The following is a 26,943-nucleotide window of genomic DNA, read 5'->3' as shown; positions in this document are numbered from 1 at the left end:
GGGAGCACAGAGTCATCAATGATAGACATCAGCCCTTGACTTCTTTCCAACTCATATGTGGAATTATGCAACTAGATATTTTGTTGATCCTAGCATCGACTCTTTCTAAACTTGCCAAACACACCAAGAAGTCCCCTGGAGTAACACTTAACACTTTGTACACAGTCCAATCATTCAGTGGTCCCCAGTGCTTTGTTGGACCATGATGAAATCATACAAGGAGGAGAGGAAAGAGAGTCCAAAACATGTTTTTCCAACATGTTTTCCCCAATAATGGAGGGTGACAGGTGCAGGGCCCCAGGGCTGGGTGATCCCTTGAGTTACTGTGTGGGACACAGTGAAGCAATGAAAAGGCTGAGCTGCAAGTGCTGTGCTGATCACATGGACACCAAGGGCAATGTCTCACTGCATGGACTTCCTTAGAAATAACTCCCTGTAGTTGCTAGTTGTGCCCCTTTCTGATTCACTAGACTTGAAGACAGCGATACTGGGATTCGGCAGTGCCCTGCACAGAGAGCGATTCTCTGCAGGGGATTGAGCCTGCTGACACCTGCCAGCTCCTTGTTCCCTAACCTCAGCTGATGTTCTGGGCTTCATCTCTGCATTGTGAAAACACTGGCAAGATGTTGTCTGTGAGCCTTCTGTGCCTACTCCTGCATACTATACACACTTTACAGGGCATGACTCACAGGGAATGCCATCATTACCTTAAGCCAAGTATCAACCAAGACGGAGACCTGATCTTGGGTGGCTTTTTCCCTCTCTACTATCCAGAAACAGAAACTGAAAAGGTCCAGATATCTTTTTTACATCGTCCCCAGTATAAAACTGTTGTTTCGTGGTAAGTTCAAGATTGTGCATATGTGTTAAGTCTGGTTATTCTTGAATGTGAGTGTATGTTACTATGTCTGTGTTTAATACTTTCTGAGAATGCTGGAAGGTATGCAGAAAGTGGCATAAATGCCAATAAAGAAAGGCATAGGTTCCCTCCACTCTTGTTCCTTCCACACCTTCCTGTTCATTTTTCCATTTGTTTCTTAGTCTTTCAGGGACAGAGCAGTGACATCAATAGAAATGTGCCCACTCCATGTAGCCCTGGACATCTTGGGATGAGTCAAAATGTGGGGACTCCAGATCCCATCCCACCTGCATGCATGGAGTGGGCACAGGTGTCCTGAGACACTGAGACCCTGGTCTGGGGTCAGCGTTAGGATTAAGAGGTCATTCTGGGTGTCAGTGCTGACAAGAGCATTGTTGAAATGCACTTGATAGTGAATCAATGTGTGTCTGAGATGTGCCACCATAAACAGACTGTGACAGACTGTGTCTCACCACATGTCAATAACTTAGCCCCAACAGACTGCAGGCATTAAGTCTCTGAAAGTCACAAGGAGAAAGGGGTTTGTCTTCCCCAGTTCTTTCGCTTGGATCCTGATGGTTCTCCAGGAATCACACAGAAAATTCTGGGCTTGACGTACCTGTGCAGCATGTGTTTTAGTAACTTTTAACATGGATGTCTGAAGAGGATTAGAAACAAACATCCTGTCTCTGCACCCTTGTTGATGGTGACAGTGGAGTGTATTTCTGACTCACTGCAGAGAACCACATGCTCATGTGTTCAGAAGAGGGTGAGGCAGAGAGCTGTTGGTTTAAATGGTGTGTGTCTGGCTTTTCCATGCTTTTTGGAATTCAAAGCTTATCCACTCAGCAGATTGCCATGCAGTGTGGGCAACTGATAATGGGCCTGGCAACCTCTGAGGCACAGTGTTACCATGTAATCTCTCATCTCAGGGACACTGGGAGACAGTGAGGACCTGTCTTGTTCATGATCTCAGGGTGAGGTCAGCCCACGCCAAAAAGAGGAGGACAGGCTTTGCCCTGCCTTCTGTTCCCCAGGTAGAAAAGTGTCTGGTCACCCTTGTTTGTGCAGACATGCCAGCCTTCATGTGCTTGTCACACTCTAAAATAAAATTATGTATGCTTTAGTCTCCTTTAGTTAATATGGGCCAGATGATTAATTCTTTGTGGACTTTGGCTTCAAGCTCCAGCTTCAATACAATGACTGAACTCCCTTAAAGCTGATGGAAGATGTGTTGTTATTTGCATAAAAGGAGTTATTTTATGTGCAGATCCCACACTTGTTTACCCAGTGTTTGGCCTTTAATTTGGCATTCATTTTGTGTGACTGTATGTAATACTCTAATGATCAATTTCATTTAATAAGCTGCATATTTCTCTGAGATGATTGGGGTACATCATTGAATAATGAGATAAAGTCTTTTATCAAGATTTTTAAAAGAGTTACCAACTCATTGCTGATAAACCTGTTAATGTTCATCACCCACTCACAAATCCCCATAGTCCTTTTCAGTGTCTCTACATTTTTCATTCTTTCTCTCCTAGTCTATACCACCCATCTGTCTTGTGTGTCTGAGGAGCAGTCTGTTATAGCCCCTCCATGTGAACTGATTCATACCCTTTGTGGTCTTTTGTGACTAACATCTTGCAGTGCACCATGTTTTCCTATTTTATCCATGTTGTGGCTTGCAACAGCATTTAGTATACTTTTCTCAAAATATCTTAATATCTAGGTCTGCTTTGGTGTCAGACACTCCTGTTTACTTAAAATAATAACTCTGCATGCCAGGTTCTGTACTTAACAACTCACAACTTTGCATTCAGGAAAAAAAAAGAATTAAGCTAGTCAACTTTCAGCTGATAGCACATGCTGTAAATAACCCAGGGTGAATGCAGTATGCCCTTCACAATGAAAAATTCTATTACTAAGACTAAATGTGTAAAAGAAAAAAAAGTTTATTCAATGGTTTGAATTTATTATTCAAATAAATAAATTTAAGCTATGGACACATGACAGTAGCATGATTTCTGTGCCAGGTTGAATTCATTTTTAACAAGTAAGTCCTCAACATATCTGAAAATCTCCTTGGATTAAGTGTGTCTAGAATACTGACTTTTACCTGGAGGACAAAATTAAATTTTAAACTCCACATATAAGAACAACATGCACAACACTGTCTGACCCAATAAATACTGTTCAGCTAAAAATAAAGCACTGTCAATTAGAAACTTTTTGAATGTGTTTATAATATTGAGGATAAGGATAAATGACAAACTCTTAATTAAGCCCAAAACAGAAACATAATATCCAATGCAAAGTAACTAAAGGAATGATTGGATGAATATATTGAGTCCCAAGTAACTTATTAACATGTATGACTTTTCTTAGCTTTCAAATTATGGAAGCAATGTAATAAGTTATAAAAGTTCAAAAGAATTCCAAGGGAAGAAGAAAAAAGAAATCCATAGTGAGGAAATAGACCATCTACTCTCTCATAAAATGTGAGAGTTCCTAAATTCTCAGAAATCCTATTTTCACTTAAGATATATGTTGTGATTATAGAGTAAATTGAGATTATGTTATATCAAAGATTAAATGAAAAAAGAGAAAGGAAGGAGGGATAATTGAGGGAGGGACATATGGTTATCCTCTTAGAATATCTATGAAATATATGAAATCTTTGTATTAATAACAATTTTAAGAACATATATAGAAAACAGGAGGCAACATGCAAGTGTAAAATATGAAATGACAAATGTGAATTCAATAAAGAAAAAATAAATGGAAACTAAGCAATCATCAGCCATTATCTGACAGATTTCAGGAGTCAAATGTTTACATTCAAGGAAAACAAAATGTTAAATCTGATTTGAGCAAAGCAAAATATTAGAGTAGAAAATTAAAGTGAGGACTAGGGAAAAACAGCTCAGGTGGCCCTGAGAATGTTCTAAAATTTTGGACAACAGATGAGTCAGGTGGTATTCAGGCTACTCCAGAAATTACTGAAAACAGAAATGCTTGCTCCTGGGTGTTGTCTTAGGTTGAACACATCAAAGATTCCCTAGAGGGTTCATGAAGGTGAGAGTGATCATAGACATGGTTTGCTTCAGAGGAGTCCAAGGACCTTGCCAGGATCTTCTAGAGCCCTTGGAACCTCCCTCACACCTCCTCCATGTGCAAGAGCTGTGGCACAACTGAGTGGAAGCCTGAGTCTGACTATTGCTGCTTCAGGGCATGGCTGTGTTGTTGCTCTGAATTCCATGCTCTGAACCTTCTCCCTGATGCTGCCCCTCTTTTTAGGTGGCTGTGGAAGAACTACCAATACGTGCTGGCCTTCCGCTTTGCCATCCAGGAGATCAATAAGGACCCCCAGCTACTCCCCAACCTGACCCTGGGTTTCAAATTCTTCAATGCCTTTGCCAGTGAACAGTATACCTTATTGAGCTTAGTGTATTGGTTGGCTGGGATGAATCTGGCTTTTCCTAACTACAGCTGCCATAAACAAGGAAGACATGTTGCCATCATTGCTGGAACCACATCAGCATTGTCCATTGAATTTGGAACACTTTTGGAGCTCTACAAAACCCCACAGGTAAATGAGTTGTGAATTTGGAGAACAATAGTTGAATCTCCTCCAACACCATTCTCTCACCTCTGAAAAATGGAAATGGGGCAGCCGAGTGTACATATTCCACCATGGTATAGGAGAGATCCCATGGATTTTTCAGGGACATGAGATTATTAACAGGGGAAGGATAAGGAATGAAGGCAAATAGCAGGGTATGTTGACCATATTCCTTTTTTTTTTTTTTAACAGGCAGAGTGGACAGTGAGAGAGACAGAGAGAAAGGTCTTCCTTTGCCGTTGGTTCACACTCCAATGGCCGCTGCAGCCAGTGCACTGCGGCCGGCGCACCGCACTGATCTGATGGCAGGAGCAAGGTGCTTATCCTGGTCTCCCATGGGGTGCAGGGCCCAAGCACTTGGGCCATCCTCCACTGCACTCCCTGGCCACAGCAGAGAGCTAGCCTGGAAGAGGGGCAACTGGGACAGAGTCCGGTGCCCCAACCGGGACTAGAACCCAGTGTGCTGGTGCTGCAAGGTGGAGGATTAGCCTAGTGAGCCGCGGCGCCGGCTGACCATATTCTTAATATTCCTGTCTAGGGCCTGTGTAACCATCTCCCACCTGCTGGAAGCATTGACTATCTAATAGTCTCACCTCTATGCCTCATAAAAAATGTCCACAGCACATAGACATGCCCCATCCTAGGACAGCACTGTCTCAGGTGGCACCCAGAGATCTAGGACTAATGGATATGGGGATCTACCTCTTGGTTCTCTTTGGGAAAACACTGAGTGTAACAGTGAAAAATTATTTTTAAAAAGACTTCTATATGTGTTTATCTAAATGGCAAAGCAATGGAGAAAGAAGGAAAGGCACATACACATACACACAGAGGTGGGGTGGATCTCCTATTCCACAGGGTCACTCCCCAAACTCCCACAACACCTAGATCTGAGCCAGCCAGCAGCCAGCAGCCAGCAGCCAGCAGCCAGCAGCCAGCAGCCACTATCTCCTTCCAGTTATACCACATGGTAGAAAGGGGCCTAGTACTTGTGTAACACATTGCTGAATCCTCAGGCACATTGGCAGGCAAGTAGATCGGAAGCATATTAGCCAGGACTTGAACTGACAATTTAAAATTGGATGCTGGTATCATCATTGATAGGCTCACACACAGTGCCACAAGGCTGGCTCCACCATGGAGTGTTGAGACTCATATCCAGTTATACTGGAGCTCAACCAATCATGTTTTCAATCCTAATTAGTCACAAGCACACAGATTGATTTTTTTCACATTCTCAGTGGCCATGCCATATACAACTCTACATATCAAACATGTGGACATTGAATCCAATCTTCAGGAGACAGCGAAGCAGCCAGTCAGACAAGGGGCTCCAATATAACCAGCTCTGCTGGTTTGCTCACCAAATGTCTGCCATGATGTTGGGCTGAGTCTGCCAGAGCAGATGTGTAGAACCAGGAAGTCATTCCACATGAATTCCATGACCCAATGACTTGAGACATTATCACTTCCTCCCTAGGTCTGCACCAGTATCTAAAAAATACTTCCCCAGGGACACACTACACAAGAAAATGTGCCTGCCAAACATAGGCCACATGGTGAGCGGAAGTTTCTGTTTTGGAAAAATTATTTTGCCCCAAATCAAAGAGGGTTGGTAATTGTATTCTTGGAGACAATGCAGGATTCCTGTGGTAATCCGTGTACACCAAATACCAAGAGATCAACACAGTAGAGATTTCTGTCTAAAGTTATCTACCATGGAGAAGGTGGCTCTGCTCCACCAGTCACCCTGGGCAAGGATGTGGGAAAGACCACTGGCTGGGTGAAGCAGCATCCAAAGTTTCTTATTCCTCAGTCCCCACTGCAGGACATGAAGAGCATACAGAAACTGACAGATTTTCTTTAAAGCTAAGGATGAGGAGTCACATTTATTAACCTAAAGTAATGTGCATATGAAGCATGGTCTTCTCTGTGGTCAATATAGCAAGATTTTTCATCTCACTGCACTTTTTCTTTTCACACAATAGTAACCTACTTAAAGCTCACCTTGGGGAGATTTTTTTTCACTCACTTCCAAGTGAGATAAGACAAATCTCACAAAAATGTGATCATGTTTTTCTTTGCTTTCAGCTCACCTATGGCCCTTTTGATCCCATGCTAAATGATAAGGACCAGTTTCCCTCACTCTATCAGATGGCCACCAGTGACAGCTCTTTGGGCCATGGAATGATCTACTTGTTGCTGCATTTTGGCTGGATGTGGGTGGCTCTCTTTGTGTCTGATGACATGAAGGGAGAGCAGTTCCTTCAGTACTTTGAAGCACAGATGCTCAAGAAAAGTGTCTGTGTGGCCTTTACAGTGAAGCTCCCTGTCACAAAGAAGTTGTATGGGGATAGTGATCTCACTTTCATGAGTAGCATCAGAGCTTCATCTGCAAATGTGCATATACTCTATGGTGATGTAAGAGGTCTCATCATTGTGGATATTTCAGTGAGGTCCTTTTAAACCATGGGGAAGGTGTGGATCTTGACATCAAAGTGGGATCTTGTTATGTCTGAGACAAACCACATGTTGCACTCTCTACATGGAGGCTTCTCATTTTCACCCCACAAGGAAGAAATCCCTGGCCTCAAACATTTTGTCAAGATGGCAAACCCTTCCCACTACCCAGAAGACTTTTACTTTAGTAAATTATGGCTTTTCCATCTGCACTGCTCACTTGCAGGGTCATTTTGTGGACGTATTGGAACCTGCTCACGAAATACTTCCTTAGAGTTTCTTCCAGGACATATTGACCTGTTGACCATATCTGACTCCAGCTATTTAGTCTACAATGCTGTCTACACAGTGGCTCATGTCCTCCATAAAATGCTTTTGGAGAAAGTAGAAATGGGATCTCCAGGAGAAGCAGCCCAGCCCATGATTCTTCCCTGGCAGGTAAACCTCCCTTAGAACAGAACAAGCACTGGCCACTTGATGGAATCTAAAGATGTTTTATTGAGGTACAGCATCATGACCCTGCTTTTCATCTCAAGTTCAGAGAGATTAGGTACAAAAGAATATGGGCTCTTTCTTTTGGTTAGTGGTATATCTGTGATTGTTGGCTTTGGCTGGAAATTTCAGTCACTGTAGATTTTGAATGTTTACTTTCTAATCAGAAATCATATTAGAAAAGTTTCTAATGCTGGCTGAAATACTGTAAAGTATACAATGAAACACATGAGTAAACAACAGATAAAAAGTTGTCATTCCCTAACATTCTTTGGAATTTATATAAAGCCAAAAAAGACATATTGACCAATTATTTTTCATTTCTATTCATTTTTCATTTGTAAAATTTAACAATTTTGGCATCCTGCTACGTGTACATCACATGTAGATATTTATATATATTCATATATACAGCTTTTTCTTGGAATAGGACTATTAATTTAAAAAGGTGAGGGATTAATGACAATGTTCCTAATAAAGGGAAATTAGGGTATATATCATATACATGGTATGCTTCATGGAAACAACATGCACGGTGTTTGTACTCTGTATATTAACTTGAACAAATCAGAAAAACACCTGATGTTTCTTTCCTGGGCCTGCAGTATCTCACTCAGCATAGTGATCCTCAATTCCATGTATTTTGTTGCAAATATTGATCAAATCTATAATTGATTAATTATACATAATATAAGTTAATTATATACATTATGTAATTATATAATATAGTACACAATTAATTATTATATCAATAATTAACTATTATATAATTGATTTTAGATCAATAATTAATTATCGATTAATAAATTGATCTATAATTCTGTATAATCTGTGGCTTCAGCCCTTAATGACATAAGATACTTTTTGTGAAAATAGAAATGGATTTCACATAATATCCTAAACATGATAGGAAATGGATGGGAAATAAAGCATGTTAGACCAATTGTCCTTACAAACTCTGCAGCAATCAGGGAGCATGGACTGTAGTCCCATTTCTTATACATGAGACTACTGAGGATGCACGTAAGCACAGGATATGCCCTCTGGATTACAAATGAATCTGTCTGGGTTTTAACTCTAGCTTACATAATCCATTCCCTATATATAGAATGTATTTAGGAACTTCTGTTTGTGTATGCAAAGGACAAATACATTCATAAATTTGCAGAATAAATTAAATAAGTGTGATATGTAGAAAAGGTAAAATGTATATGCAAAAATTAACATGAGAAAGTTTACTTCATAAATTAATTATATTTTACTCATAAGAAGCATATTTTATAATCCACATGATTAGAGTCAAACCTTGGTAAAGAAAATGAATTTTTCAAGAAGGCTTCCATAGATATAATTTTGAATTATTTGTGAATTTTGTCCTCTACATTACTTAAAAATTAAGTGAAAACTGTTTAAAAAATAAGAACTTAAGCCGGCGCTGTGGCTCAATAGGCTAATCCTCCACCTTGTGGCGCCGGCACACCGGGTTCTAGTCCCGGTTGGGGCGCCGGATTCTGTCCCGGTTGCCCCTCTTCCAGGCCAGCTCTCTGCTATGGCCAGGGAGTGCAGTGGAGGATGGCCCAGGTGCTTGGGCCCTGCACCCCATGGGAGACCAGGAAAAGCACCTGGATCCTGGCTCCTGCCATCGGATCAGCGCGGTGCGCCGGCTGCAGTGGCGGCCACTGGAGGGTGAACCAACGGCAAAGGAAGACCTTTCTCTCTGTCTCTCTCTCTCACTGTCCACTCTGCCTGTCAAAAATAAAAAAAAAAATTAAAAAAATTAAAAAAAAAATAAGAACTTAGTTGTATCCCATAGCAGGTGTGTTGTGATCTAGAAGGTCCAAGGTTAACACATACTATATAAAACATAATAAGCTTTCAAAGATTTGAAATTTTGCCTTTAGTCATACCATACTTCCTGATATGTCAAAGATAGTCACAGTCATCAGAATAAGTGACCCAAAACCAAAGAAAGGAAGAACACCATGTTGTACCACATTCAACCTGTGTTAAGGTATACCTTATAAGGTATAAGACATATTGCTGATATATGTAATGTACATAATGTACATATTTATAAATATGGACCTCTGAGGTGTTACCAGTTGTCTTGAGTCTCTTGATGGAAAATATCTTATGAAACAATCATGCATAAATCTCTAATTTTTCCCCAACCAAAATACACTAATCATCAACTATATTTTGAACCTTATGAAGAACTTATGTAGATGCACACTTGTGATATATCACAACACCTATCAAGTTATTTCAGTAGCCATCTATGTGGTTCCAAACTAGTAACAGTAAAGTTAGATTCCACAAAGCCCCAACCAATCTTTCATGACCAAGGCTGCAATAGAGCCTATGCTCCAGTCAACCTCTGGACCAAAAACTATAGTTTTCTGATTGGGGACAATCACTCTTTGATGTTTTGTTGAGGGAGCAGAGGAGTACCTGACCCAGGAGATGTTTAACCATCCAAAGAAAACTAATGTTCTACCAAATGGAAAATCTGAATGCAGAAGACAAGAAAGAGGGCTTGTTTAGAGCATCTGACTTCCAACAACTAATTTGGATGTGCTCTGTATTTCAATTATATCTGTCCTCCAGCTCCATCCATTTCTTAGGAAAATCCAATTTACAAACAGCGCTGGAGAAGATGTATCCTTCCATGAAACAAGAAACCACATGGTGCATTACTATATCCAGAACGTTGTGAATTTTCCTAGTGGTCTTCGTTTGCTTATTAAAATTGGAGAGTTTTCCTCCAAGAATCCACATGAACAAAGCTTACTTATCAATGAAGAGATGATAGAATGGCCTGTTGCATTCAAAGTGGTATGATTCTCTTTTGACAAGGAATACCCATAGAGAGATCCGTGAGTAGTCTTGTGAGGAGATTAAGTGTGAAATGATCAGGTTCCTTTGTAATCCTTGGGAATCAGGGTCAGTGAAACAGGAGTGGTAATAGTTGAAATACTGAAATGGATGTCTAGGTATTGACCACAGGTACAGGAGGAGGGGATATAGTTGTGACTTTCAATTGAAGACCAAGGTGTTATGTAGTGAGGAGGGCTCTACTGACATCCTTCACGGTGGCTGATAATAAACCAAACCATGATCATGCTTCTCTTTTTCCTTCAGACTCCTCGATCTGTGTGTAGCGAGAGCTGTGGTCCTGGATTCAGGAAAATGTCACAGGAAGGAAGACCTATCTGCTGCTATACTTGTGTTTTGTGTCCCGAGAGAGAAATTGCCAATCAGACAGGTAGAAAATTTCCAATCCATAATTTATGGTCCTAATTAATTCTCCACAAAAGGGAAACCAAAGAGTTTCAGTAGGACCCAGTGAATTTTTAGTGCATCATTTTTTCTATGCACATATGTACTTGTTAATTCAATATATCAACTTATGATCACTACAGCTATTTCTTTATGTTTAAGCTGTTGTCTGGTGGTGCTCATTCTAGAAAGTCAACTTTAGCACTGATGCCAAAAGACATCACAACACATTAGATGAGTCATCATCTGAGATTTGCGGGTGGAACCTGCTATATTGCAGCTGAGAAATTCAGGAAGTATAATAATCAAGACTTTCTATTGGTGCCTGTAGATCATGAAACCAATTCATCTTTACAAACACATGATAAGCACAGAGCAAGCGCTTGTATGTCATCGTGAAAATACCATATTCCTTCCTGCACTTTCATTAATCTTGTGCATGGTATTAAGGATGTCTAATTAGTACCACAGTTACATTTAGATTTCTAGAATTTATTAAAGGAAAGATTCAAGGTGAAGTATGAATATCACATCCTGCTATAATATATAGTTTGGCATACTCATTAAAAATGTTTGAACAAGACAAACATAAAAAGAATTACCTATCAAACAAAATGTACCGAGAATGTAAAAACTATGCAAGGTCTCATTGAGAAATAATTTCTTTTTTTCAATATATTAGAAATAGACCTAGTAATGATTTGATTACCTCCAAAAGAGCATCTCAATTCCCATTGTGTTAGCAGTAGCAACCATCTGGCTTTATTCATTTCCTAGAGGAAATATATAGTTTTGGACATGGAGAAGATAACAGAACAGAGTTAACCTATGCTTTTTTTTTAACAAAAATTCAATAACAAGTAAAAAAGAATTAAAAAAAAAACTAATTCTGGAAACATGTTGTAAAAAAATACTTGCTTGTATGTGCAAATACTGTATAAAGTATCTGAGATTGAAGACAGAGCCTCTGGAGACCCCAAGAGCAGGAATGAGTACTTCAAGATAAGAAATCCAGAAAGATTTACTCTAAATTACATTGGGATCTTGTATGATTGAAGAAGTATCATCTACAAAACCTAAATCAAAACCTTATGACAAGTATAGCCAGACCCCAATATCATCATCTGTATTTTTTATGATTTATTTATTTATTTGAAAATCAAATTGACACAGAGAAAAGGAGAGGCAGAGAGAGAGAGAGAGAGAGAGAGAGAGAGAGAGAGAGTCTTCCATCTGTCGGTTCACTCTCCATTTGGCCCCTATAGCCAGGGTGGCACTGATCCAAAGCCAGGATCCAGGAGCTTCTTCTGGGTCTCTCATGTGGATGCAGGGGCCCAACCAAGGACTTGGGGCACTCTCTATTGCTTCCCCAGGCCATAACCAAGTGCTGGATTGGAAGTGGAGCAGCCAGGACTTGAACTGGGGCCCATATGGGATGCTGGCATTGCAGGAGGCAGCTTTACCTGCTATGCCACAGCGCCGGAGCCCATCTTCTGTATTTAACTAAAACAGAGATATGTCCATTCATTGACTTGTCTCTATGACTTATTTCTTGCCGTACTGGCACTGAAATGTTATTTCAAGAGAGACAACATGGTGTTCAGAGCTGACGTTTTTCCCCACCATTCACAAGAACAATGGGGTAACAAGCCATGATTTCATGAAAATGAGTTGAAAAGTTCAAAAAATACAAAATAAAAAATTACTCAGAGTTTCTACGATTATTTTAAAATTTAATATGTATAAGTGAAATGGACACTTTGTTTTGGTTATTGTTTATAGCCTTTGCCTCCATTCCCACTGAACTATAGTCATTAATTTTTACTTGTCGAATTCTTGATTTAGTGGAGTTTTAAGCCTTTGACTATAATGTAAATTAAAAATATGCTATTTCAAAAAATAAAAAGGAAGAAATGAAGGAAGGAATTAAGAAAAAGAAGAAAAGAAGAAAGGAAAAGAGAAAAAAGAAAGGAAAGGAGGGAGGGATGGAGGAAGGTAGAGGTGAGGTGGAGAAAAGGAAGTATCTTAAAATGGTACCAATGAATGGAATGTTAGCTCTTTTGCTTTTATTAATATCATACTAACATGAGAATTGGTGAGAATTATGTTATAGTAATTATCATGCAATTGTTGTGACCCAGAGAATGTAATATATTAATAAATTCATTTTGAAATTAATTTATACTATGTACTAACTTGAAAAATATCTAATTTCTCAATCAATAACTTGATAAATTATCAATTGCACTCAAATTTCTTTATTTATAAAAAACACCTCTGTTCAAATCCAAATGTTGCTTACTTGATAAAATGCACCTCAAGTTTACATTAAAATTGAAACAAGGTTCCCAAGGAAATAAAAATATAAAATGAGAAAAGACATTTTCTGCAGATATCAAGTAGTATGCAGTCAGGAAATGCTAGCAATTGGAGTATTGATGATGGTAAGTTTATCTTGTGAGGTTTGGGTTATTTATTTCTGTGTCTGAAGCATGGAGATACAGGATGTGACATGAGGCTGACTTAGGAGATAGTACAGACAAAGGCTGGAAAGCATCCATGCTCGTGGGAACAGCACTGTGTCACAGGATGAGTTAACTGAGCCCCCATCTCCTGAAGGTGTTGTTTGAATGAGTTTATTCCAATCTGCCGATGGGCATGCTCCCTGGTCAGCAATGCAGAAACCTGATTGGGTGTGCCCTGGTATACATCACAAGCTCCCACTGGCATTGCAGAGTTGACCATTTTTGACAATAGGAAAAAATTCAAAATTTCTGCAAAGTAAAAATTCAGTATTTCTCCTTCATCAGATGCAAAGCAGTGCATGCAGTGTTCAGATGATGAGTACCCAAACCAGGAAAGAAGTCGCTGCCTCCCTAAACTGGTGACCTTCTTAGCCTTTGAAGAATCCCTGGGGATGGCTCTGGCCTGCATGGCTCTGTGCTTCTCTGTCCTCACAGCTGCGGTCCTCTGGGTCTTTGTGAAGCACCGAGACACTCCCATTGTCAAGGCCAATAACAGGACCCTCAGCTACATCCTGCTTATCACCCTCCTCCTGTGCTTCCTCTGCTCCTTACTCTTCCTTGGCCGTCCCAACACAGCCACCTGCCTCCTGCAACAAATAGCATTTGGCCTTGTGTTCACAGTGGCTCTTTCCACTGTGCTGGCCAAGACCATCACTGTGATTCTGGCCTTCAAGGTTACAAAACCTGGAAGAACAATGAGGAGATTGCTGGTATCAGGCGTATATAACTCTGTTATTCCCATCTGCTCCTTGATCCAACTGGCTCTCTGTGGCATCTGGTTGGGAACCTACCCTCCTTTTATTGAGTTAGATACACACTCTGAGCTTGACCACATCATCCTGGTGTGCAACAAGGGCTCAGCCACTGCCTTCTACTGTGTCCTGGGATACCTGGGCTCCTTGGCCCTGGTGAGCTTCACTGTAGCTTTCCTAGCCAGGAATCTGCCTGACACCTTCAATGAAGCCAAGTTCCTGACATTCAGCATGCTGGTGTTCTGCAGTGTCTGGGTGACCTTCCTGCCTGTCTACCACAGCATCAAGGGGAAGGTCATGGTGGCCGTGGAGGTCTTCTCTATCTTGGCCTCCAGTGCAGGGCTCCTAGGCTGCATCTTTTTTCCCAAGTGCTATGTTATTCTTATTAGACCTGAGAAGAACACTTTGAAAGGCTTAAAGACAAAAGCAAGTTCTAAAGGATTCTAAATTTTTTCCACTTGTTTTATTATCATATATTTAGAGTTTAGTACCAAGAATCCACTCTGAAATAGCATTCCAGAAATATGGGGGAACTAAAATTGATTTTTCCTTTAAAAACTTATTGTATTGGACATTATCCTAGCATTCTGAGTGCATGGCATAAATTTCTACCTTTGGCTTTGGCTCCTGACATGGACGTGTGACTCCTGGGGACCCTGGAAGGAAGGGTTGAATCTTCATGTTAACTTGGTCCTGGCCACCTATTTGAAAAACTAGGGTCTGACTGCCTGTTGTTGGTTGTAGCCTCAGTCCAGGACAGGCATGGGGTTGTGTTTCTCTCCCTCTCAGAGTTAGTAATGGATTTTAGAGAAAAATTTTATATTGAGTAAAAATAAATTATGATGTAAATTTTCATCCAGGCTACAACGACAATGTTATTTTATATTAAAAGGCTATCCCTGAAATGGTGGAGACTGAATTAATTTATATTTTTTATCAATGTACAGACAATGTAATTGTTCATATTTGCTAAGACATCTAATTATACAAGCTTTATGTTCTGTTTGCCCTGGCTATTGAGTGCTTGACATCTCTTTGTTGACATTGTCATTTAAGTGAGATTCCTTTTCCAGACACGGGAGGTGCTTGGTCATACAGTGTTCCTCTGTAGAGATATTGTGTTGCCCAAAATATCTTAATAAATTCTCATTGTTGAGCTATTTTGAAATGATGTCTTTATCAAACATATATGGAATATTCATTTAAACATGGCACCGAATCATTAACTGTATGTTCTTTCATCAATATATTGGTTTTTGTTTTTGTCTTTGTTTTAAGTTTTATTTTTTCACTTGCACATGCGACACAATGTTGCTTTTATTAATGTGAAATTCTCATAGCTAAGGTGAACCAATTTTAAACTGGATAAGTCAAAAGCATTTAAGTACATGCATATTCATATTGAACATTCAGATTGTGCATAGTATGTTCACACATTCGTGCAATAGTCTTCTCTAAGTGGATTGAAGACATTTTCATCACCCTATAAAAATTTCTTTATGCAATAAGAAGTCAGTTTCAAACTCATATCATGCAAGCAATCATCTTCTTTAGTTTCTCTGAGCTTACCTTTTCTGAATAATTCTGATCAATATGTAGCATAGGAGTCTGGCTTCAAACCCATCCACATTGCAGCAGGCATCATTTATTTCTTTTTCAAACTGTATAACTTTCCATCTTACAGATTTTTATCATTCTGTTTTACAATTTTATTGATTCATTTTATTGCTCAACCTAGTAATATTTTATTTGTTATTTTGAGATAGTATAGTTTTAGTTTGCATTTGACTCAAAGGCTTAATGCTGCACTACATAAAGTGCTCAACAAATACCAAGAAAGACCATAGTTCTGCAGGAATATAGGCAGGGGATATAAATGATAATCCAATGAAAAATGTTCAACTTCTCTTATATATAGCAAATTTTAAAATAACTTTTGAACATTCATGCTATGGTAGTGTGCAGTGGAAGTTTTCTGGCACATAACAAACCTTCCCAGGCAGATGAATCAATTAATTCACAAGCTTTTATTGGGATTCCGCTCCTGGGCAAGGTTTCCCAGCCCCAACAGAGCGTCAGAGGTTGGAAGGGCTCCTTTTATAGATATAGGGCATAGAGGTTAAAGGTTGAGGCAGGTCTGATCCTCGTGGGTTGACCTTTAGGCAACCGGTGGACCTTCACAAGGACTTTTCTTTCCCAGAAGTGCGGGTAGGGTCTCTCCATTCCCAGAAGTATAGGCCTTCTCTCCTTGTGGATCCCAAAGCTACCATGTAGTTCTTAATAATTTATTCCACAAAGATTTAAAACTAAGTATGGCAAAACATTGTATTTTCAGCCAAAATGATACACATAGACATTTTACTTTCCTTTAATTTATTTTTATTTTATAGCCAAAATGAATTTTTTCTTTTATTTCCCCAGAACACTTTTATTTAAGGTATCTAAACTTCAAACATCTCATAAATACAACCTTAGGAACATTGTGAATCTCCACATCCTTCTTCCTCCTTCCTCTCCAATTTCCATTCCTACTTTACACTGAGATCTATTTTCGTTTTTTTTTAACTTTTATTTAATGAATATGAATTTCCAAAGTACAGCTTATGGATTACAATGGCTTCCCCCCCATAACTTCCCTCCCACCTGCAACCCTCCCCTCTCCTGCTCCCTCTCCCATTCCATTCACATCAAGATTCATTTTCAATTATCTTTATATACAGAAGGTCAGTTTAGCATATATTAAGTAAAGATTTCAACAGTTGGCATCCACATAGAAACACAAAGTGAAAATGCTGTTTGAGTACTAGTTATAGCATTAAATCACAATGTACAACACATTAAGGACAGAGATCCTATATGAGGAGTAAGTGCACAGTGACTCCTGTTGTTGACTTAACAAATTGACACTCTTGTTTATGGCATCAGTAATCACCCTAGGCTCTTGTCATGTGTTGCCAAGGCTATGCAAGCCTTTGAGTTCACTGATTCTGATCATATTTAGACACGTTCATAGTCAAAGTGGAAGTTCTCTCCTCCCTTCAGAGAAAGGTACCTTCTTCTTTGATGACCTGTTCTTTCCACTGGGATCTCACTCGTGGAGACCTTTCATTTAGGTCAATTTTTTTTTTTTTTTGCCAGAGTGTCTTTGTTTTCCATGCCTGAAATACTATCATGGTCTTTTCAGCCAGAACCAAATGCCTTAAGGGCTGATTCTGCGGCCAGAGTGCTGTTTAGCACATCTGCCATTCTATGAGTCTGCTGTGTATCCCCCTTTCCATGTTGGATGGTTCTCTCACTTTTTTATTCTATCGGTTAGTATGTTCAGACACTAGTCTTGTTTATGTGATCCCTTTGACTCTTAGTCCTATCATTATGATCAATTGTGAACAGAAATTTATCTCTTGGACTAGTAAGATGGCATTGGTACATGCCACCTTGATGTGATTGAATTGGAATCCCTCGGCATGTTTCTAACTCTGCTGTTTGGGGCAAGTCAGCTTGAGCATGTCCCAAATTGTACATCTCTTTCCTCTCTTATTCCCACTCTTATATTTAACAGGGATCACTTTTCAGTTAAGTTTCAACACTTAAGAATAACTGTGTATCAATTACAGAATTAAACCAATAGTATTAAGTAGAACAAACAAAAATAATACTAGGAGGGATAAAGTATTAAGTTGTTTATCAACAGTCAGAGCAAGGACTGATCAAGTCACCATTTCTCATAGTTTCCATTTCACTTCAACAGGTTTCCTTTTTGGTGCTCGGATAGTTGTCACTGATCAGGGAGAACATATGATATTTGTCCATTTAAATGGCTTATTTAATTCAGCATGTTTTCCAGATTCCTCCATTTTGTTGCAAATGACGAGATTTCATTGTTTTTCGCTGCTGTATAGTATTCTGCACAGTACATATCCCATAATTTCTTTATCCAGTCTACTGTTGATGGGCATTTAGGTTGATTCCAGGTCTTAGCTATTGTGAATTGTGCTGCAATAAACATTAAGGTGCAGACCGCTTTTTTGTTTGCCAATTTAATTTCCTTTGGGTAAATTCAAAGGAGTGGGTTGGCTGAGTTGAATGGTAGGGTAATCTTCAGGTTACTGAGGAATCTCCAGACTGACTTCCATAGTGGATTTACCTGTTTACATTCCCACCAACAGTGGATTAGTGTCTCTTTTTCCCCACATCCTCGCCAGCATCTGTCGTTGGTAGATTTCTGAATGTGAGCCATTCTAAGTGGGGTGAGGTGAAACCTCATTGTGGTTTTGATTTGCATTTCCCTGATTGCTAGTGATCTTGAACACATTTTCCTGTGTCTCTTGGCCCTTTGGATTTCCTCTTTTGAAAAATGTCTATTGAGGTCCTTGGCCCATCTCTTAAGTGGGTTGTTTGTTTTGTTTTTGTGGAGTTTCTTGATCTCTATGTAGATTCTGTTTATTAATCCTTTATCTGTAGCATAGTTTGCAAATATTTTTTCCATTCTGTCGGTTGCCTCTTCACTCTCCTGACTTTTTCTTTTGCAGTACAGAAACTTCTCAATTTGATGATGTTAATTTTGGCTTTGACTGTCTGCACCTCTAGGGACTTTTCCAGAAACTCTTTGCCTGTGCCAAGATCTTGCACGGCTTCTCCAGTGTTCTCCAATAATTTGATGGTGTCAGGTCATAGATTTAGGTCTTTAATCTATGCTGAGTGGATTTTTGTGTAAGGTGTAAGGTATGGGTCTTGCTTCATGCTTCTGCACGTGGAAATCCAATTTTCCCAGCACCATTTATTGAATAGACTGTCCTTATTGCAGGGACTGGCTTTAGATCCTTGATCAAATGTAAGTTGGCTGTAGATGTTTGGGTTGATTTCTGGTGTTTCAATTCTGTTCCATTGGTCTATCCATCTGTTTCTGTACCAGTACCATGCTGTTTTGATTACAATTGCCCTGTATTATGTCTGAAACCTGGTATTGTGATGCCTTCAGCTTTGTTTTTATTGTACAAAATTGCTTTAGTTATTTGAGGTCTCCTGCATCTCCATATGAATTTCAGCATCATTTTTTCTAGATCTGAGAAGAATGCCTTTGGTATCTTGATTGGAATTGCATTGAATCTATAAATTGCTTTTGGGAGAATGGACATTTTGACGATACTGAATCTTCTATTCCATGAGCATAGAAGATTTTTTCCATTTTTTGGTATCCTCTTCTGTTTCTTTCTTTAAGATTTTGTAATTATCATCGTAGAGATCTTTAACATCCTTAGTTAAGTTTATTCGAAGGTATTTGATAGTTTTTGTAGTTATTGTGAATGAGATTGATCTTAGCAGTTCTTTCTCAGCCGTGGCATTGCCTGTATATACAAAGGCTGTTGATTTTTTTGCATTGATTTTATATCCTGCTACTTTGCCAAACTCTTCTATGCATTCCAAGAGTCTCTAGTACAGTTCTTTGGATCCTCTAAGTAAAGAATCATATCGTCTGCAAAGAGGGATAGTTTGACTTCTTCCTTCTTAATTTGTATTCCTTTAATTTCTTTTTCTTGTCTGATGGCCCTGGCTAAAACTTCCAGAACTATGTTGAATAGCAGTGGTGAGAGTGGGCATCCCTGCCTGGTGCCAGATTTCAGTGGAAATGCTTCCAACTTTTCCCCATTCAATAGGATGCTGGCCGTGAGTTTCTCATGAATTGCTTTGATTATATTGAGGAATGTTCCTTCTATACCCAATTTGCTTAGAATTTTCATCATGAAAGGGTGTTGAATTTTATCGAATGCTTTCTCTGCATCTATTGAGATGATCATATGGTTTTTCTTTTGCAGTCTGTTAATGTGGTGAGTCACATTGATTGATTTGCAATTGTTGAACCATCCCTGCATACCAGGGATGAATCCCACCTGATCTGGATGGATAATCTTTCTGATGTGTTGTTGTATTCTATTGGCAAGAATTTTATTGAGGATTTTTGCATCTATGTCCATCAGGGATATTGGTCTATAATTCTCTTTCAATGCTGCATCTTTCTCTGGCTTAGAGATTAAGGTGATGCTGGCTTCATAGAAAGAATTTGGGAGGATTCCCTCCTTTTCAATTGTTCTGAATAGTTTGAGAAGAATTGGAGTTAGTTCTTCTGTAAATGTCTGGTAGAATTCAGCAGTGAATCCATCTGGTCCTGGGCTTTTCTTTGTTGGGAGGGTCTTTGTTACTGTTTCAGTAATGGGTCTATTTAGGTTTTCTATGTCTTCCTGGTTCAATTTAGGTAGATTGCATGTGTCCAGGAATCTATCCATTTCTGATACATTTTCTTGTTTGCTGGCATACAAATCCTTGCAGTAATTTCTGATGATTCTTTTTATTTCTGTGGTGTCCGTTGTTACATTTCCTTTTTCATCTCTGATTTTATTGATTTGGGTCTTTTCTCTTCTTTTTTTAGTTAGTTGGGCTAATGGGTTTTCGGTTTTCCTTATTTTTTCAAAAACCAGTTCTTCTCTTGGTTGATTTTTTGTAGTTTTTTTTTTTTTGGATTCAATCCTGTTAATTTCTTCTCTGATTTAAATTATTTCTCTTCTCCTACTAGATTTGGGTCTGGTTTGTTGCAGATTTTCTAGGTCCTTGAGATGCAGTGAAAGCTCATTTATTTGGTGCCTTTCCAATTTCTTGATATAGGCACCTATTTCTATAAACTTGCCTCTCAACACTGCTTTTGCCATATCCCATAATTTTTGATATGTTGTGTTGTTATCCTCTTTTACTTCCAGAAAGCTTTTGATTTCTCTTTTGATTTCTTCTATGACCCACTATTCATTCAGGAGCATGTTGTTCAGTCTCCATGTGTTTGCTTACTTTCTATGGATTGCTGAGTTGCTAATTTCCAGCTTCATTCCACTGTGGTCTGAGAAGCTGCATGGTATAATTCTAATGCTTTTGAATTTGCTGAGACTTGCTTTATGGCCTAGTATGTGATCAATCCTAGAGAAGGTTCCATGCACTGCTGAGAAGAATGTAAAATCTTTAAATGTAGGATTGAAAGTTCTGTAGATATCTGTTAGATCCATTTGGGCTATAGTGTCAATTAAATCTGCTGTTTCCTTGTTGATCTGTCCTGTTGATCTATTTCTTTTTTTTTATCTGTACCCCCATATTTATTGCCGCTCAATTCACAATAGCTAAGATATAGAATCAATCCAGATGTCTATCAGTTGAAGACTGAATAAATTATGGTATATTACACCATGGAATACTACACAGCAATTAAAAAAATGGAATCCTGTCATTTGCAACAAAATGGATGCAACTGGAAACCATTACACTTAGTGAAATAAGCCAGTCCCAAGAAGGCAAATACCATATGTTCTCCCTAATCTGTGGTAACTAATATAATAGAGTCCCTAAAAGGTAATCTATAGAACTGAATTTGGCACTTTGAGATGTGATGACTTTGAACAGCCCTTGTCTCAACAATTGAGGAACAGACTTCTTTTTCATACTATTCGTTGAACTCTTTAACTTAATGTAAGGTTAATCATAGGTGTATAGGGCTGGCGCTGTGGCTCATTTGGTTAATCCTCTGCCTACAGTGCCGGCATCCTATATGGGCACCGAATTCTAGTCCTGGTTGCTCCTCTTCCAGTCCAGCTCTCTGCTGGCGCCCTGGAGGGCAGTGGAAAATGGCCCAAGTGCCCGGGCCCTGCACCCACATGGGAGACCAGGAGGAAGTGCCTAGCTTCGGATCGGTGCAGCACCAGCCATGGTGGCCATTTGGGGAGTGAACCAACAGAAGGAAAATTTCTCTGTGTGTGTGTGTGTGTGTGTGTGTGTGTCTCTCTCTCTCTCTCACTGTCTAACTCTATCTGTCAAATAAAATTTTTTTAAAAATTAGGTGCATAAAGATGATTGAAAATAGATCTTAGTGAAAAATAAGAATGGGAATAGAAGAGGGAGGAGGAAGAAGGGTAGCAGGAAGAAGGTGGGAGGGAGGGTGGGGTGGGAAGAATGAATCACTATGATCCTTAATTTGTATATATGAAATGCATGAAGTTTCTATACCTTAAATAAAAGGTTTCTAGTTTAAAAAAGACTAGCTTCTTTAATTTAGCATAATCATTTTGAGCTTCACACATGCTGTGGCATGTATCAAGTATCTAGGTTGTTATTGCTGAATAGAATTCCACTGCACAAATATACCCATTTGATTTATTCATCTATCTGGAATAGACCTTAAATTGCTTTCAGATTTTATTATTATGAATAATATTATGAAAAACACATCTCCAGCTGGCGCCATGGCTCACTAGGCTAATCCTTCTCCTGCGGCGCTGGTACCCTGGGTTCTAGTCCTGGTTGGAGCGCCAAATTCTGTTCCGGTTGCTCCTCTTCCAGTCCAGCTCTCTGCTGTGCCCCAGGAAGGCAGTGGAAGATGGCCCAAGTGCTTGGGCCCTGCACCCGCATGGGAGACCGGGAGGAAGCACCTGGCTCCTGGCTTTGGATCAGTGCAGTGCCAGCCGTAGCAGCCATCTGGGGGGTGAACCAATGGAAGGAAGACCTTTCTCTCTGTCTCTCTCACTGTCCAACTCTGACTGCCAGAAAAAAAAATCTCCCCAGTTCTTATGTGAACCTATGTTTTTATTTCTGTTGGACAGATTTCTTCTATGCTTTTTAAGATTGTCTTACAGTATACTGAGTTGAAAGAAATATTTAGATATTATTAATATAATATCTTTTAGGTATATGATTTGCAAATATTTTCACTTAGTGTGTAACTTTCTTTTTTTTTAACTTTTATTTAATGAATATAAATTTCCAAAGTACGGCTTATGGATTACAATGGCTTCCCCCATACCGTCCCTCCTACCCTCAACCCTCCCCTTTCCCAGTCCCTCTCCCCTTCCATTCACATCAAGATTCATTTTCGATTATCTTAATATACAGATGATCAGCTTAGTATACCTTAAGTAAGGATTTCAACAGTTTGCTCCCACACAGAAACATAAAGTGAAAAATAATAGATGATTTTTTAAATGATAATGAAATCAGATCAGACCTATTGTTATGTTTAATCCCAGTGAGAGTCAAGTTGGGAATTGATAATCTCTTTTTTTTTTACAGAAGATCAGTTTAGTATACATTAAGTAAAGATTTCAACAGTTTGCACCCCCATAGAAACACAAAGTGACATATACTGTTTGAGTACTCGTTATAGCATTAAATCACAATGTAGAGCACATTAAGGACAGAGATCCTACATGAGGAGTAAGAGCACAGTGACTTCTGTTGTTGACTTTACAAATTGACACACCTGTTTATGGCATCACTAATCTCCCTATGCTCCATTCATGAGATTTCAAGGCTATGGAAGCCTTTTGAGTTCTCCGACTCTTACTTATTTAGACAACGTCATAGTCAAAGTGGAAGTTCTCTCCTCCCTTTAGAGAAAGGTACCTCCTTCTTTGAAGACCTGTTTTTTCCACTGGGATCTCACTCACAGAGATCTTTCATTTAGGTTTGTGTTTTTTTTTTTTTTTTTCTCCAGAGTGTCTTGGCTTTCCATGCCTGAAATACTCTCATGGGCTTTTCAGCCAGATCTGAATGCCTTTAGGGCTAATTCTGAGGTCAGAGTGCTGTTTAGGACATCTGCCATTCTATGAGTCTGCTGAGTATCTCGCTTCCCATGTTGGATCACTCTCCCCTTTATTTATTCTATCAGTTATTATTAGCAAGTACTAGACTTGTTTATGTGCTCCCTTTGACTCTTAGTCCTTTCATTATGATCAATTGTGAACTGAAATTGATCACTTGAACTAGTGAGATGGCATTGGTACATGCCACCTTGATGGGATTGAATTGGAGTCCCCTGGTATGTTTCTAACTCTACCATTTGGGGCAAGTCAGCCTGAGCATGCCCCAAATTGTACATCTCTTCCCTCTCTTATTCCCACTCTTATGTTTAACAGGGATCACATTTCAGTTAAATTTCAACACTTAAGAATAACTGTGTATTAATTACAGAAGTAAACCAGTCATATTAAGTAGAACAGACAAAAAAACTACTAAGGGGGATAATGTATTAAGTTGTTCATTAACAGTCAGGGCTATGCTGATCAAGTCACCGTTTCTCATAGTGTCCATTTCACTTCAGGAGGTTTCCTTTTTATTGTTCAGTCAGTTGTCACCAATCAGGGAGAACATATGGTATTTGTCCCTCTGGGACTGGCTTATTTCACTCAGCATGATGTGTTCCAGATTCCTCCATTTTGTTGCAAATGACTGGATTTTGTTGTTTCTTACTGCGGTATAGTATTCTAAAGAGGACCTATCCCATAATTTCTTTATCCAGTCTACCGTTGATGGGCATTTAGGTTGGTTCCAGGTCTTGGCTATTGTGAATTGTGCTGCAATAAACATTAGGGTGCAGACCGCTTTTTGTTTGCCAATTTAAATTCCTTTGGGTAAATTCCAAGGAGTGGGATGGCTGGGTTTTATGGTAGGGTTATATTCAGGTTTCTGAGGAATCTCCAGACTGACTTCCATAGTGGCTTCACCAGTATGCATTCCCACCAACAGTGGGTTAGTGTCCCTTTTTCCCCACATCCTCGCCAGCATCTGTCGTTGGTAGATTTCTGAATGTGAGCCATTCTAACCGGGGTGAGGTGGAACCTCATTGTGGTTTTGATTTGCATTTCCCTGATTGCTAGTGATCTTGAACATTTTTTCATGTGCCTGTTGGCCATTTGGATTTCCTCTTTTGAAAAATGTCTATTGAGGTCCTCGGCCCATCTCTTAAGTGGGTTGTTTGTTTTCTTGTTGTGGAGTTTCTTGATCTCTTTGTAGATACTGGTTATCAACCCTTTATCTGTTGCATAGTTTGCAAATAGTTTTTCCCATTCTGTCAGTTGTCTCTTCACTCTCCTGTTTCTTTTGCAGTACAGAAACTTCTCAATTTGATGCAATCCCAATATTTGATTTTGGTTTTGACTGCCTGTGCCTCCCAGGTCTTTTCCAGAAACTCTTTTCCTGTGCCAATATCTTGAAGGGTTTCTCCAATGTTCTCTAATAACTTGATGGTGTCAGGTCATAGATTTAGGTCTTTAATCCATGCTGAGTGGATTTTTGTGTAAGGTGTAAGGTAAGGGTCTTGCTTCATGCTTCTGCATGTGGAAATGCAGTTTTCCCAGCACCATTTATTGAATAGACTGTCCTTGCTCCAGGAATTGGTTTTAGATCCTTGATCAAACATAAGTTGGCTGTAGATGTTTGGGTTGATTTCTGGTGTTTCAATTCTGTTCCATTGGTCTATCCATCTGTTTCTGTACCAGTACCATGATGTTTTGATTATAACTGCCCTGTAGTATGTCCTGAAATCTGGTATTGAGGTGCCTCTGGCTTTGTTTTTGTTGTACAAGATTGCTTTATCTATTCGAGGTCTTCGGTGCCTCCATTTGAATTTCAGCATCATTTTTTCTAGATCTGAGAAGAATGTCTTTGGTATCCTGACTGGAATTGCATTGAATCTATAAATTGCTTTTGCGAGAATGGACATTTTGACGATGTTGATTCTTCCAATCCATGATCATGGAAGATTTTTCCATTTTGTGGTATCCTCTTCTATTTCTTTCTTTAAGGGTTTGTAATTCCCATCGTAGAGGTCCTTAACGTCCTTGGTTAAGTTTATTCCAACGTATTTGATTGTTTTTGTAGCTATTGTGAAAGGGATTGATCTTAGCAGTTCTTTCTCAGCCATGGCATTGCCTGTGTATACAAAGGCTGCCACTTTGCCAAACTCCTCTATGAGTTCCAATAGTCTCTTAGTAGAGTTCTTTGGATCCTCTAAGTAAAGAATCATATCGTCTGCAAAGAGGGATAGTTTGACTTCTTCCTTCTTAATTTGTATTCCTTTAATTTCTTTTTCTTGTCTGATGGCCCTGGCTAAAACTTCCAGAACTATGTTGAATAGCAGTGGTGAGAGTGGGCATCCTTGCCTGGTGCCAGATCTCAGTGGCAATGCTTCCAACTTTTCCCCATTCAATAGGATGCTGGCTGTGGGTTTCTCATGAATTGCTTTGATTATATTGAGGAATGTTCCTTCTATATCTAATTTGCTTAGAGTTTTCATCATGAAAGGGTGTTGAATTTTATCGAATGCTTTCTCTGCATCTATTGAGATGATCATATGGTTTTTCTTTTGCAGTCTGTTAATGTGGTGAATCACATTGATTGATTTGCGAATGTTGAACCATCCCTGCATACCAGGGATGAATCCCACTTGGTCTGGGTGGATGATTTTTCTGATGTGTTGTTGTATTCTATTTTATTGAGGATTTTTGCGTCTATGTTCATCAGGGATATTGGTCTATAATTTTCTTTCAGTGCTGTATCTTTCTCTGGCTTAGGGATTAAGGGATCACTTTTTCTTTAAATGTCTGGTAGAATTCAGCAGTGAATCCATCTGGTCCTGGGCTTTTCTTTGTTGGGAGGGTCTTTATTACTGTTTCAATTTCTGTTTCAGTTATGGGTCTATTTAGGTTTTCTATGTCTTCCTGGTTCAATTTAGGTAGATTGCATGTGTCCAGGAATCTATCCATTTCTGATAGGTTTTCCTGTTTGCTGGCATACAAATCCTTGCAGTAATTTCTGATGATTCTTTTTATTTCTGTGGTGTCTGTTGTTACGTTTCCTTTTTCATCTCTGATTTTATTGATTTGGGTCTTTTCTCTTCTTTTTTTAGTTAGTTGGGCTAATGGGTTTTCGGTTTTCCTTATGTTTTCAAAAAACCAGCTTCTTGCTTGGCTGATTTTTGTAGTGTTTTTTTTTTTTTTATTCAATCCTGTTAATTTCTTCTCTGATTTAAATTATTTCTCTTCTCCTACTAGATTTGGGTCTGGTTTGCTGCAGTTTTTCTAGGTCCTTGAGATGCGCTGAAAGCTCATTTATTTGGTGCCTTTCCAATTTCTTGATATAGGCACC

The 26,943-nt window shown here is 39.2% G+C and overlaps 1 protein-coding gene across 1 annotated transcript; it reads left to right on the top strand.

Moving 5' to 3' along the window:
• The first annotated feature begins 6,953 nt into the window (after window positions 1–6,953).
• Window positions 6,954–14,439, top strand: LOC138847808 (vomeronasal type-2 receptor 116-like). The gene is made up of 3 exons (XM_070067622.1): window positions 6,954–7,382; window positions 10,578–10,701; window positions 13,526–14,439. The coding sequence occupies exons 1-3, from the start codon at window positions 6,954–6,956 to the stop codon at window positions 14,437–14,439; spliced, it is 1,467 nt and encodes a 488-aa protein (XP_069923723.1).
• Window positions 14,440–26,943: the final 12,504 nt, after the last annotated feature.

The sequence above is a fragment of the Oryctolagus cuniculus genome (assembly GCF_964237555.1).
Source record: "Oryctolagus cuniculus chromosome 16 unlocalized genomic scaffold, mOryCun1.1 SUPER_16_unloc_1, whole genome shotgun sequence".
Taxonomy (NCBI): domain Eukaryota; kingdom Metazoa; phylum Chordata; class Mammalia; order Lagomorpha; family Leporidae; genus Oryctolagus; species Oryctolagus cuniculus.
This window is presented reverse-complemented; position numbering and strand designations above follow the sequence as displayed.